The sequence below is a fragment of the Eptatretus burgeri genome, chromosome 17 (genome assembly GCF_056783735.1).
Source record: "Eptatretus burgeri isolate ZD-2024b chromosome 17, Ebu_testis_v1, whole genome shotgun sequence".
NCBI lineage: Eukaryota > Metazoa > Chordata > Myxini > Myxiniformes > Myxinidae > Eptatretus > Eptatretus burgeri.
The window spans coordinates 46837594-46852802 of NC_140977.1; the positions used below are offsets into that span (position 1 = coordinate 46837594).

Genomic DNA, 15209 nt, shown 5'->3' on the forward strand with positions numbered 1-15209 from the left:
GTGGGGGTCTCGTCAAGGGGGGTTGTGTGGTTCATGTGTGTGTTTTTAACCAAGCCCATGCCCCCTCCCCTGAGGGGAAGAAGATGAAAGAAAAAAAACTTAAAATAGATTTAAAAAACGAGAGTAATTCGACTGTGCACAGTCGACGGGTTTGCCTCCGCTCTCCCGCACAAACACTTGAGTATTGACATATTTGACCCTTGAGCTTTATCATATCTGGCCAGTGACAGAACCAGGGGCCATAGCCTGACAGTAAATAAGAGAAGAGTTAAGATGGTAGTGAGGCAGGGGACTTTCACTCAGAGAGTAGTTAATGCATGGAATGGTCTCCCTGGAAAGGTAGTGGCAGCAGAAAATGTAGATATGTTTAAATTCGAATTAGATAGGGACCTGAAAGTTATGGAAAGAGAGGGGTTTGAGCATTGATGGGTGATTGTGTGCATGTGTACGGAGTGCTGTTGGTGGGGGTCTCGTCAAGGGGGGTTGTGTGGTTGATGTGTGTGTGTTTTTAACCAAGCCCATGCCCCCTCCCCTGAAGGGAAGAAGAAGAATGAAAAAAAACTTAAAATAGATTTAAAAAACGAGTGTAATTCGACTGCGCACAGTCGACGGGTATGCCTCCGCTCTCCCGCACAAACACTTGAGTATTGACATCTTTGACCCTTGACCTTTATCACATCTGGCCAAAAATCTAATCAGTTAATTGCCCTGTCTTACTTTACCGTTGTACTGAGTTTGATGAAATTCTGTCCAATATTTTTTGAGTTCGGGCATAAACAGTAAAATTTCTGAGTTTGACCTTGACCTTTATCACATCTGGCCCAAAATCTAATCACTTAATTGCCCTGTCTTACTTTACCTTTTTACCAAGTTTGATGAAATTCTACAATTTGCTTCTTGAGTTATCGCGTAAATGAAAATACGGACGGACAGAAGGAAGGAAAACATAATGCCTCCGGCACCCTTGGTGCAGAGGCATAAAAACATTGCGTTTTCTTCCTTGGATCTAGTGTACATAAATTAGTATGGTGTTCATGCAGGCATGATTTTTTGTCTCCACCTGTGTCTGATTTCCTTGTAAATTTTGAAGATTCAGATCCAGCCTGTCAGTGGGATACAAAACGTAAAGTGTTCAGCCTGGTGGAGGTGTGTGCTCTGCCGAGTGCCGTTCCTGTTTACTTTTGCGATTAATTTGTTTTCCGCTTTATTCAAACTGGGAGGTGACAAGTGTGTATAAATGTTTGTAAGAAACCAAAAATAGGTAAACCATTCAATTGTTCAAACATCGTCACATTATTTTGATCAAGTTTTGACTGCTGTATGGATGTGCCTTAATGAAGGAGCAGCCTTATCTGTCTGTGCAGGTGCAATGGAGGTAGTGAACTCTGACCTCGCAACAGGTGCATTGGAGGAAGTGGGTGACACAGGTGCTTCACACAAGAACCTGAATGTGGAAGTATATGAGCTGTCTGTGAATGGACAAGGTGAAACAATTGCTGGTAAGGTTTTATTGTAATAATAATAATAATAATTTGTCCAGTGGTCTCCTGTTAAACTGGAAAGTGCCTTAGTGGAGTGTATTCCTTCGCCAGGCTGAACAGTTTACATTTTAGATCCCACTTATCGTTCGGATCTGGATCTGGTCATGAACCAAAATTGAATCGGCTTGTTATTGTCACCTAACCAACTCCTCCACCAAGTTTTGTCACAACTCGTCCACAACTTTTTGAAATATCACGCTATTAAATAGTTTTTGGCCGCATATCTCGATGGTGAAGAATCACTTGAAAAACTAAACAATTCCCATATCCAGATCTTCACCAAAATGGAATGAATTTGACCTTGTCACACACCCAACCTGTCCACCAAGCTTTGTCTGAATCCATCCCTAACCTTTTGAGATATTGTGCTTGCAAACAAACAAACGGGTGAATACATAAAGTCTGTCTACCTTCGGTGGCGGAGATTTTTTGAAAAAGAAAAAGATCCACCTTTTTTGAAGATTGCTTTGTCCTAGAAGTAATTGTAGGTAACTATCTCGTGCAATTATAAATAAATAACGTGTCACCCTGCCATTTTGAGAGTTTGTGCAATCGACCGGTGTCTTAGCAAGAATTGCACTGGATGGCTTACAAAGGCGTTCCCAGCAGTGGAGCAACAGGCATGAATTTTTTTATTTGGTCCGACTACCTGTTGTTTTTTCTTTTGATGCCCCTGAGTCTGAGCTCGTGCTGTCAGACGGATACCCAGCTTTACGTTCCCTTCGCTCAGGCCAAAGGGCCTCCAATAAAGCATGACATAGTGTGTGATGATGCCACTTCATGCTTGAGAAGCACCAGGACAATAGTTTGTCCAACTTGGATTTAACAGCTCACTGGTGGGCACACTCCATCTTATCGTCCCATTAATTTGAAAGCGAATTGTCTTGCTTTTTATTATTCCTTTATTTATTTATTTCAATGCACAGAAAGGCGAATTTTATTTCCCCTAATCTGCACATTGTGAGGAACTTTGTAACATTGATGGATTTTAATACGTTCCCTTTCAAGGAACGTCAACACAGGAGGAGACCATTAGGCCTATCAAAGCATGTGCTGTGAATGCCAACCTATGGTTGTTTGTCCGTACTCTATCCTTTTTCAAATGCTGAACTTCAAGCAAGGAAACAGCACATATCATTTTGTTAAGTCTTTAGTATGACTCGGACCGGGTTTGAACCGCCGACCTAATTGCCTCAGAGCGTACGCTCGAACCATTCCGCCTCCGAGTCTGGTTAAGGATGTCTTCGAGGAAACGTTATTTTCAGTCTGTTCATAACGTGTTTGATTTGTGTGATTTCGACCAAACCATAGAAAAGTGTGGAGAAGATGTGATCGACGAGCCTGCCGGCGGCTTGTCTTTCATCGAAGACGTGCCGACATCCAGCTCCGATCTCGCCGTTCATACCGTTGTGGTGCAGAAGGAGGAGGAAGAGAGATTATCACCTTTTCAGATCGGTACGATGCAAATATCGACCGTCGTTTGCGACCTGTTTCACTGCATTTCACGGCGGAAGTTACGTCAAGTTTATCGCACTTTTCTCGTCGATTCAACATTTGTCAATTGCAAACCTAATGATGTAAAATGTTACCGTGTGTGCGCGCGCGTACGCCCACAGAGTTGGAAGTGCAGTTGGATATCCCAGAAAATGACGGCACGAGCTCAGACGGTGTTCCATTAGTCACGGACACAGTACGAAGCTGCCATCTGTATTCCAAGCCCATGGAAATGCAGCCGACACAGACTGTTGTGGTGCTGGTGAACGATGCATACGAGGATGCCAAAACCGAATGTAACCTGTGCGGTAAGACTTTTTTCAACAAGTATCGCTTGTGGACACACATGAAGTGCCACTCGGGTAAAAGGCCCTTTGAGTGTGAGGACTGTGGGAAGGGTTTCATGAGCCAGTGCAATTTCACCAAACACCTGGAATATCACACAGGAGAGATCGAGTCCAATCTACACATGTGCACCAATTGCGGAGCGACATTCCCCAACAAGTCTGGTTTGGTCACACACATGCGGTACCATACAGGCGAAACGCTGTACGATTGTGAGGAATGTGGCGAGACGTTCCCACACAAGTCCCGTCTGGTCACTCATATGAGGTATCACACCGGTGAACGGCCTTTCGAGTGCTTGGATTGCGGTAAAGCATTTCACCAGAAATCGGGTTTGATGATGCACGCCCGGTCCCATTCTGGGGAGAGGCCTTTCAAGTGTAGCGAGTGTGGCAAAACGTTCATGCGCAAATTTCACCTCTTGACTCATTGCAAGATCCACACGGGCGAAAAACCTTTCAAGTGTAAGGAGTGTGGCAAGGCGTTCATGTTCAAGTCAAACCTCGCGCAACACCTCAAGTGTCACATCGACGGTGAACGCCCTCGACCCCACAAATGCACGGAATGCAACAAAGCTTTTCACCTGAAATCGGGCCTCGTAGTTCATCGGAGACTGCACACCGGCGAAAGGCCGTACAAGTGTGAAGTTTGCGGCAGAGCCTTCAACAAGAATTCCGGCCTGGTGAGCCATCGGAGATTACATTCAGGCGAAAAACCTCCTAGTCAGACAAAAGAGAGGCGATTCAAGTGCATGGAATGCAATAAGGGTTTTCACCGGAAATGGGATTTGATGATGCACATGAAATATCACAACGACGAACGGAAATTCAAATGCGACAAATGCGGCAAATCGTTTCACCGGAAGTGGGACTTGATGACGCACATCAGGTATCACACCGGCGAACGGCCGTTTGCGTGCCTGGAGTGCGGTCGGACCTTCCACCAGAAATCCGGCCTGGTGACGCACATACGGTGTCACACTGGCGAAAAGCCGTTCGAGTGTGCCGAGTGTGGCAAACGCTTTTGCCGCAAGAACGTCCTTGACATCCACCTGGGTTGCCACTCTGGTTTGAAGCCGTACATCTGCAAAGAGTGCGGGAATGCCTTCAGCCGGAAATCCGTGCTCGAGAAGCACGTCAAGTCCCACGACAGGGTGCGACGGGCAATGGAGCGTAAAAGGGTGGCAAACAACGAAGAAGAGTCGGGCTGAGCCCTTGATGTGATGCGATTGTTCTTCTTTTTTTTTCTTTTTTTTCTACAACGACATGCGTGACTTTGTAATTTGAAAGAGGGCAAACGATCAGATTTTTATTTTCCGTGGGGGAAGGGTTGCGTGGGCTTAAAAAGTGGAAACTGTAAAATCAACGAAATGACTAGGTACACCAAAAATATCTCATTCAATGCTCTTCCACTGGCTCATTTGAATATTTTAATGGCATGCCTTATTACTTACTGCCTTTATTGGTCAATTCAAATGGCCTTTGGAAGCAAGTGGGGGGGGGGGGGATAAAAAAGAAGAGCTATGAACAAGGAAAGTACTCGAGCTTACGTCACTCGAGTTTATTATTTGCGCTTTGTCACAAGAAAATGTGATGTTATCATTATCATCTGGTTGCCGCTCTATATTGTACATACGCTGGTAGGCAGGATGGTCGAGAGGTCCGCACACTCACCTCAAGAGCTGTCGAGCCTGTGGTTGACTCTCGACCCAGTTATAAACTGTTGTCTTGGTATTTTGCAAGCAGCGCGAGGCGTCTGTTTGCACCGTCCATCGGATGGACGATAAACTGGGCGCCCAACTGTCAGCATGAGTTGGTGTACGTTATAAAACCTACGGTGTCCTTCACCAAGAGTCGGAGAGGTATTCCCAGCACGCTAAACGAAATACAAATTCATTCATCGGATGGAACCTAAACCGGAGGACCCGTCTGTCAGCACTAGTCGTTGATGGACGATAAAGATCTAATGGTGTCTTTCGTGAAAAATAGGCAAACTTTCGGGGACACCCAAAACAAATTACAAATTCCTGCTCGCCTTGAAGTGAGTAGCCTGTGTCGGAGTGGCGACCCCTCCAAAGTTTAGTCATCACCAAGAAAAAGTTTCTTGACTTGTGATACACCCTGTATACATGACAGCTCCCCCTCCCCCCCCTGCTTCTTGACTCGTCATGATGCACCCTATTTATGCAAGGTGCCCAGTATACGTGATGTGCCCCCATCTTTTGATTAGCAATGGGCCCTGTATCATGTCATACACCCCCATTGACGCGATGCGCTCCCCCTTCTGTGGTATGTGCCACCCCATACGTGTGATTACCCCCCCCCACCCATTAAGGGATACACCACCCGGTATGGGATACGCCCCCCTCTCCGCCTACCATATGCGGATACACCCCCCCTCTCCGCCCACCGTATGCGGCATACGCCCCCCTCTCTGCCCACCATATGCGGGATACGCCCCCTCTCTGCCCACCGTATGCGGGATACGCCCCCTCTCTGCCCACCGTATGCGGCATACGCCCCCCTCTCTGCCCACCATATGCGGGATACGCCCCCTCTCTGCCCACCGTATGCGGGATACGCCCCCTCTCTGCCCACCGTATGCGGGATACGCCCCCCTCTCTGCCCACCGTATGCGGGATACGCCCCCCTTTCACCCACCGTATGCGGGATATGCCCCCCCCTATAAATACAGAAACTCCCGTTATATGGTTTATACACTCCCCGTCGATGCAAAATTTTTCAGCTCGTTACGGTACGCCCTGTCATTGAGTATTTGGCCTCAAAATAATTTGTTGATCAATTAATTATTATGTCTACATTGTCCATGCATGTTGAGTAGTTTTTTTTTTTTTGAACATAGTTCAATGTATTCTCTTCCATTTCTCATGAATTCACGCTTTCACCTGCTTTCGATTACACCGACATTACCTGCCGAGGCAAACGTCGCCTTGTTTCTGCACAATTGGCAACAAGGAAACGCGTTCATCGTTTTAACGATTACAAAAGGAATCTCAGAGTTACAATGTGTGAAGAATGAATCCTATTTCTGATAAACTGGGTGTTTCGACATATTATGTATGCAAATATTTGCTGCATCTCGTATTCCCCATGAATTCTGATTATTTGCTCTTCATGATGTCTGTCATTGGGGGATTTGCCCCATTTTCTTCTGTTTTGACATGTACTTGATCCGGTGTTGTAATGTTTTACATACACACACATACACACACACATACACACACACACACACACACACACACACACACACACACACACACACACACACACACACACACACACACACACACACACACACACACACACACGTGCAACGATGCAAATCGGCCTTGTTTGTAGATAATCTGAAACTTTTTGTTTGTTTGTTTTGAACAATCTATTGTTATTATAAGAACATAATTAATTGCGATGTACTGTAGTATTGAAATTGTTACTTTGTAATACCAGCTGCGGTGAGTTGCTTACATTATGAAAAAAAACACCAGGTTTAGTTTGAACACTGAAGATCTGTGTTACGTTGAAACAGAAAAATAAAATAAAAATAAAAATAAACAATCCTTTGGCACTTTCTGGTGCTCCGACTGTCCATGCTGGGGAGTGATTGCGATTGCCTCCTGCATTGAACTCGGTGATCGTTTTGTGATCGTTCTAAATGATTTTAATCGTTTCCGCACTTGGTGAAACCATTCACATGTCCACGTGCATTACCCTCGATGCTTCAAAGCCGACCCTGGAAGCACTCGCCGTGAAACAACCCGTTACCACGGAAAAAACCTACAGGTAGAGCGAGTATCGTTCAGGTTTGTTCACCTGTTACTACTCCAAAATCATCTCCAATGACATGTCTGATGATGTTTTAACTTGACCGTTTTGGTAATTTTAATTTTCATCCTCCTGCTGCTGCTCCCGTTAATGACTGCAATCTGATACTTGAGTTATCCACGGCTATCGTGCATCGTTATCACTTTTTTTTTGTTTTATTTTGTTTGAACTGATTCCACAACAAAAAATGTTTCATATTTTCTCTTGACATTTCAGCCAAGACCATTGAGGGGGGGGGGGGTGAGATGTGATTTCTTAGTTCTCTGATGGTGAATACGTCACATCTGTCGCCGCTTCGCCATATTTGAGGCTTTGAAGATCGTCCAAAATGGCGTCGCGAGTTCAAATGAAAGTTGTTAGGGTTATGTTGTGTGGTTGAAGTCTTTTGCACTTCCAGTGCGGTGGGTGATATTCCTTCTTCTTCTTCTTCTTCTTCTTCTTCTTCTTCCTGCCCCCTGCCCCCCTTTTCCCTACCCCTCAGTTTTTGTTTTGCTTGTTTATTTAGTGTTTGAACTTTTAAAGTTTCAGTTAACGTCACACCATTGAGCTTCGAGTAAATTTCCGAGAGCAAAATGTAAATTTATTCAATGTGCAGATTTTCGGTGTTTTTGTTGTTGTTGTTTTGCCACAAAATTTGTGTGAAGGTATTGGAATGTTGAATAATGTAGAATAATTTTCTTTCTTTCTTTTTCTTTTCTTTGTTCCTTGTATTTCTCAACCGCCATCCATCTCCCACGCTCCTTTACCCCCCGACTGGAATAAAAGATCATTGAATGACATTTCAGGCTTTCTTCATAATTCTTTCATTTCCTCGATGCAAGTACAAACTGGTATGTTTGTGGTTGCCCTTCGTAAACGAAGATTGTTGATGACCAGCAATGTGCGAACATGAATTTGTTTATAGGTGTATGAGCTGCTGAACCAGACAACCACGCTTGGAGATAACAAGCGGTGCAGCTTGGCGTCGAGGTGTCCAAGAAGACGGCACCACTCACTATCCGCAGTTTAGGCAGGAAATTGTGACTTGTTCAGGGTACCGGCGATGACACTCCAACTCTTCGAGAAATAGTATATACCTTGGGATAGTTCATGTCTGCCAACGACCGGTGCTGACAGTCGGATCCTCCAGCTTAACATCCATCTGAGAGACGACACACGCTTTTAATGCCTAATCCTGCTTGCGAAAACACCAGGTTGATGACTCGGAGGTGTGTGTGCGTACCTCGAGGCTATCCTACTCACTTACACCAATAATTGTAAATTTGATTAAACATCAAATCAAACTCGGATTATGGAAAGAGATACAACTGACCGAAGCAACAAATGGCTGATTTTTTTTTTATTCTAAACCACAGGGAATATGGATTGGGGGAAAATCTACATATTACATGCGGACGTGTAATAAATTATAGTGGAGAAAAACCACATCTCCTTGTCAGATTGAGAGAGAGTTTTCACCATCGGTGCGACTACTCATGTCGAATGTTTCAATGATAATATGATGTCATAAGTCACGTGGTGTGGCAGCCATATGAGAAAAATGGAAAAACTTTGGACCTCTGTATCTGAAACCGCACCAAGGAAAAAAAATTGAAACTTGGCACACGGCAAGTACTCATCATGGGGAATGAGTGTGATATATATATATATTTTAATGACATTATAGGTGCCTTCATTATGACATTATTGCATATGTAGAACGACACATCCAATCAGTATAAAAATTTTTGAGGGTCATCTCTGGATAAAATGGTCCACAAATTTTTTTTTTTGATGTCTTCAGTCATGTGATTCGGCAGCCATATTGTTTAAAAAAAAGAAAACCTTCAAAAGTCTTCTCTGAAATGGCTGAACCAGTCATCACTGCCAGCATTTATTAAGTAGCAGTTGTAATAATGTCTCTCATTAGTTACGTAACACACCAATACACAAACACCACATCACACAAAACAAGGTCCTCCAGCTACTCTCCAGTTACCTTGGGCACTTCACCTGGAAGTTCCCCTTCATCCTCCAGCCAGTGAAGAGTGGACAGCAGCAGTAAAAATCTATCCTTAGTGAATGTCCTTGAAAACATTGGGGTTGACTGCGAGTAATTCTTGTCATCCCAATATGACGGTATGGTGCTTTTACCAATCAGTGCCCTGTTTATTGTGAGAGCCACAAAGGCCATTTCAGCCACTGCCATATGACGCCATTTCTGAAACGGCGAATGGGTTGGAAGCCCTCTAACTGAACTTGCTTTTTGACTGAAAACGTTTTTAGATCCTCGTGGAGGATCTCTAAATCTGACTCACGTTGTTGTTCTTCATCTTCTTCTTGAGGACTTTTTTGTTTCACAGCCTCCAGGTTTCGTCGAAACTTCCTGAAACTCGGCATATATATGTAAAAATACTCTGCGCAGACAGTAACCTCCGATTTTAAAAATTCCTCCTCGAAAAAAAAGTTATGACGTCAAAATATCTCCGCTAATGGAAATCGCCGAAAAAATTATCTCCCAAACTAGGCAAGCTTTTTGAATTCTGTTTGTGGGAATCGAACAGGGCATTAGCAGAGATGAATGACCGCACATATGATACATCGCTATGACGTCATATCAATTTTTATGACATCATTCATATTTTTTGTTTCACAACCCAGAGTTTTCATCGGATCTTCGTGAAACTTGCCATGTATATGCAGAAAGCCCAAGCGCAGGAAGTAACCGTCTCCGATTTTGGAAATTCTTCCGAGAAAAAAAGTTGACGTCATAATATCGCCGCTAATGGAAATCGCCTCGACCATTATCTCTGAAACTAGGCAAGCTGTTTGAATTTTGTTTGTGGGAATCAAGCCGGGCATGAGCACAGATAATAATTTATCGCAAACCTGATACATCACAATGACGTCATATTCGTTTTTATGACGTCATCATTAAGAGGATGAGGATCTTAGCTCATTTGAGCTTGTTTTTGAAAACTCTAACTTAATTGCTGAAAATTCCGAATGACTCGTTGTATAATCGCCGTCGTACTCGTAATCACTCAAACCCACTCTTGATGTCTGCCATTAAAAAAAATTCTTATAAAACAACACTCAGCATCGATAATTCATTCTGACCAATAAGCATCGACCTTACAAACAAGCCAGAACGTAATACATTTCTAAACCAATCACGGAAGGCCATGCTGAATATACCCACGTTTCGTCCAATTGGAGCAAACATTGCGGACTTTGAAATAATGACGTCAGGTGCAGAGCGCGGCCAACACAACACCTTCCCGTGAGAGGCCCCGATCTTGAGTCTCCGCATGCCAACGATCAATAGATGAACCATTAACCCTCAAACGGAAGACGATTTGTGGAAATCCGCGTTCTCGACACACATATGTGTGCTGTGAAGAATGAGAATCACTACAACGTACGTGTAATTTTGAGTGCGGTGTGCCGTCGTCGCGTGATGAATTATGTACGGTGTAACTGGTGGCGCTTTTAACGGCGGTGCCTGGAATGCGTCTTTTTTTTTCCTTTATGTTTCAGAACATTCTCTCTCATAGTGCAATATAACTTCAATTAACTCTTCATTAAAAGTTTGTAACATAAGGCTTTGTAGGTCTTAGAAAAAAAAATCGATTCTAAAACTGCGAATGTCGCACTGGAAGGGAAGGACGGGTGTTGTGAAAAACGACCGGAAGGCCTTGTTTTCCCGCCCAAGGCCTGGTTTCTTTAACATAGGCTTCGTGAGCATTTTCCTTCCCCTTCTTTTATCGCCTTCCGTATTCTTTTCATCTCTTCTCAGTGTTCGCAGTTAACCGTAAACTTGCGTTATGATCATCTGAGGCGACCGTTTGAAGGTTTGACGACCGATTTCCACATCCGAGTCGTCATCGGGAGCTGGAGATTCTGTGTGAAACGTGAACTCGAAGTGAAACCAAGAAAAATTAAAAAAAAATAAAAATTCTCCACCGTGTCCCATCCGGCCGATAAAGCAATATGACGGCGGGTTAAAGGATAATCCGAGGGAACTTCAAGGTATCCTTCCCGTGTTGCTCGAGTTTCCCGTTCTGACGTCGTGTTCTTCGCACAACTCTCGTGGAAGGTCATGGAACTGAGGTTCAAGTCTTAAAAAAAAAACTTTCGCTCCAGGTCCAAGACCCCGGTGGTGAGGTCGACACTGTGACGTCACGCCACGCCACGTCTATGACGCAAGAACAATTGTGCAAAGACAAACGAGAGAAGACAGTAAGGCCTTGCCGAATTTATTTATTTATCGTCTTGTTCGTGGTGGTGGTGGTGGTGGTGATGGTGGTGAGTGCTGGTGGGACTCCACAATGTTAAAATCGGCCTTTTACCCCAAACCATGACTCTCCTTTTCGGATGCTCGAACATCCCCCAAACGTGTCGGATTATCGTGATTTAAACCAAGCTCGACGTTGCTCGCTGCTTGTCCTTGCTCAGCTTCTTCGTCCCAATGGATATAAAACCTTCGGTGTTGTTCCTGATATAATACATCGGACCCCGTTGGGTGACGCAGTCGAACTTGCGCCCTTATCGGTGTTTGAAGTGCATCTGCTTTGTTCAGTGTTCTAAGCCATGGTGGAATCGTTCATTACAGTCATGTCTATTTATTATTATTATTTTTTAACCTCTGGAAGGTGATTACCGAGTGAATTATGTGAGAAGGCGATGGCCTGATGGCTGATACCCATTACACTTGGTTGTTTTGGCCAGGAGTGTTTGGTTAAAATATGAATGACGTCACAAAAGTGCTGGTTTGTTTGTCTCTTGTAGGATTTACAGAATCCATGAGCAGCAGCTGTTTGTCACACACACTCGGTTGGGGCGTTTCGTTGAGCCTTTTTGCTCACAAGGTGTTTTCACCAGGAACTGATGACCTTTCCATTCACATGATTTTGTTTGCCCTCCTTTTGTTGAAGAATGACTTGATGGCGGCTAAATTAGCTGATAATTGTTGGACTACCTTTTGCTTGGTGTTTGGTTTGATGGTTAAGGGGTGGCCAGCTTGGTATCCCAGGGTTCCTGAGTTCAAATCCCGCTCAGCTGTTGAATCAATACCGGGTGGAGTTAAAATGCTCGACCGAAGATGCTTTCCAATGTTCTTCTGTTAGCATTGTGCATGAGTTGGGGATTTAGTTTCAAGGATTTGTTCAAACCGATGCATAATGATGGAGTTTTTACCCCCCCCCCCAAACTCCCCATTTTCCTCATCCCCATTCTCCTCATCTCCTCCTCATCTCCATTCTCCTCATCCCCATTCTCATCCCGACCCTTCTCATCCCCATTCTCCTTAACCCTACATCGTCATCCCACCCTCACCTGTGTGTCGAGAAAATAATTAACTCAAGTTATCTCCTCCACCCCACCCCCTCTTTTTGCATATCTACCATGTGAATGACCCCCTTTTTTGTATACCTTGTCAAGGCTCATATGAGAGCTAACACACAGCAATGGGGGCATGAGACAACAGGAGCATGGGAAGCACAAGCCAGTGGGGAACAGAGACATTAGGAGATTTGTGGAAGGAAGAGGGATGGGGCAGGGAACATGGGGTATACAAGATGGACATTACAGGGACTTTCAGGAAGGAAAGCAGGGAATTTGAAGAAGGTGGGTTTGAGGTGGATTAACGGGTAGAAAAGATCGAGGATTTGGATGGGGACGATAGGTGGTGGTGAACAGCTGTTTTGAAGGCCTGGAGGGAAGGATGGGATTGAACAGTGAGGGAGTTTATTCCAAATATGGGGAAAAAGAGGAATGAAAGAGTGAGGTGAGCAGTGATTCGTGATTTTGGTAGCTTTACCAGAAGGGGATTGTTGGCGGACCTTGAGTGCCCTGCGGAAATATGGTAGGGACAAATCGCAGAGAGCGCGGGGGGGGGAGGGGGGCAGGGGGGGCGAGACCGAGAGCAGTTGGTAGAAGACAGAAAGACCACCGACCTGACTGCGGTGAGAGAGTGAGAGGCCCAAAGACTCCGACTCATCACGGGAGATGCCAATGATCCGAAATGCCTTGGTTTCCACTGCGTGAAGCCGAGAAAGGTGGGAGGCAGGAGCACCAGCCCAGAGGGGAGAGCAGTACTCCATCAGGCTGTGGACGAAAGCTTTGTATGTGGTCAGGAGCTCAGGTGGGCCGAGGAAGGACTTTGCATGACAAAGGATTCCCAGTCGGCAACTGGCTTTGGAGGCCAGGTTGAAAATGTGGCCAAGAAAGATCATGGCAGATAGTGAGTTGCAGAAGCTTGAAAGAAAGGACTTCTTCCAGAGGATTGTTGATAAAGTGGAAAGGGGGGGGGTTCCAAATGGTCCTTTCGGAGAGACATGGTGAGAGTATGAGATTTATCCGATTGAAAGGCATGTTCCACGTGTTGGACCAGTTTGTGATTTTATCCAGATCTGCAGTGAGCGAAGAAGCTGTTTCTTGCCGGTCTGAGGGATGACAGATGGTACAACAGAGGGTGAAGTCATCAGCAAAGAGATAAAGAGGATTTTCCAGAGAGTCGGAGAGATTGTTGATGAAAACCAGAAAAAGAACAGGGCCCAGAACACTGCCTTGAGGAACTCCAGGCTGGACAGGAAGAGGGGATGAAAGAACTCCATTTAGGGCCACACGTTGACGCGACAGGAGAGGAAATCTGCGAGCCATGGGTGGATATGGCCTTGGATACCGTAGGAAAAGAGTTTGGTGAGCAGGGCAAGGTGCCAAACCGTGTCAAAAGCATGTGATATGTCTATGGGTATGGCTCTGATTATATGTCCGGCATTGAGGATGATCCATTGTTGGGAGAGCAGAAGCAGCATATCCAGGGTAGAGTGACCTGGTCTGAAACCAAATTGATGATTCGGAAATCAGGCCATTGGAGAAGAGGAAGGATTTAATGTCTAAAGCGATAATGGATTCCATAACTTTGCTGATGATTTGGAGAAGGCTGATTGGTCTGCAGTTGCAGGCATCTGTTTTTGCACCTTTTTATGCAGGGCAATAATATTTGCTGATTTCCAAGCAGATGGCAGATGACCTTGAGCAAATGAGAGGGTGAATCGAACAGAGAGAGGGTGAGCAAGAGCAGAGGAGCAGGTTTTTAGGACACGATGGCTGATGCCGTCTGGACTGGTTACAGAATCTGAGTCGAGGTTTGACAGCAAGCTCTCCACCTTGTCAGGAGAAAATGACACAGAGTGCAGGGACAGTTGAGTGCGACTGGGTAAGGTGGGTGCAGAAAGTGATGGGTTTCGGACACAAGAGTGCGATGCAAACACTGAGTTTAGGCATTCAGCTTTTTCACATGCGGTATCAGCAGTGCGGCCATTTGAGGTAAGGGAGGGAATGGGGGTGGGGGGGCATCCACCAGAAACAGATTTGATTAGATGCCACCAGGATTTGGAGAGAGGTTTGAGAGTTCAGACTTGAGCTAAGAAAGATGGAGTTTTCTGTCTCTCCTGAGGGTAGATACACACTTGTTCTGAGCATTATAGAAGGAACTGAGATTACCCTCAGTTGGGTTTGCTTTCCATGAGGCAAAGGTAAGTTGTTTCAGGACAACTGCCTCGCCACAAGCTTTAGTGAACCATGGGTGGGCGTAAGGGTTGGACAACTGAAGACAAGAGGGGATAATTCTGTGCATGAGGGAGAGCAAGTTTCTTTGAAAGAATTCCCAGGATGAGTTGATGTTGGAGAAAGTAGCGATGGGAGACTAGTCTCGAAGTTTGATGGCTGCTTGGAGACCCTGAAGAGGGAGGGAGGAGGCTTTGGGTGCAGGTGATGGGAGGGGAGGGGAGGGGAAGAGTAGGACAAGTGAGGAAGGGGGGGGAGGTAAGGAGAGTTGTTGAAAGAGTGTGGGGGATTGTAGAATAGCTTGGGGAGGGGGGCGGATGAGGAGAAAAGGCGCTGGGGTGTTGGGGGTGAGGGGGGGCAAGAGAGGGGGCAGAAGGCATTTGAGGAGGTGGAGTGATGAGAGGGCAGGGGAAGGAGGCAGCTTTGTGGATGAGGA

At 45.3% G+C, this 15209-nt stretch overlaps 1 protein-coding gene across 1 annotated transcript in view; it reads left to right on the plus strand.

Moving 5' to 3' along the window:
- The window catches only part of LOC147009983 (uncharacterized), a 50107-nt gene that overhangs the window by 21643 nt on the left and 13255 nt on the right, over positions 1-15209 (plus strand). Inside the window, exons 2-6 of the mRNA XM_085861218.1 lie at positions 1365-1499; positions 2853-2996; positions 3158-4587; positions 11001-11055; positions 11369-11509. Coding sequence (XP_085717344.1) covers positions 1370-1499; positions 2853-2996; positions 3158-4587; positions 11001-11055; positions 11369-11509 — 1900 coding nt within the window. The 5' untranslated portion in view covers positions 1365-1369. The remainder of the gene's footprint in view (positions 1-1364; positions 1500-2852; positions 2997-3157; positions 4588-11000; positions 11056-11368; positions 11510-15209) is intronic.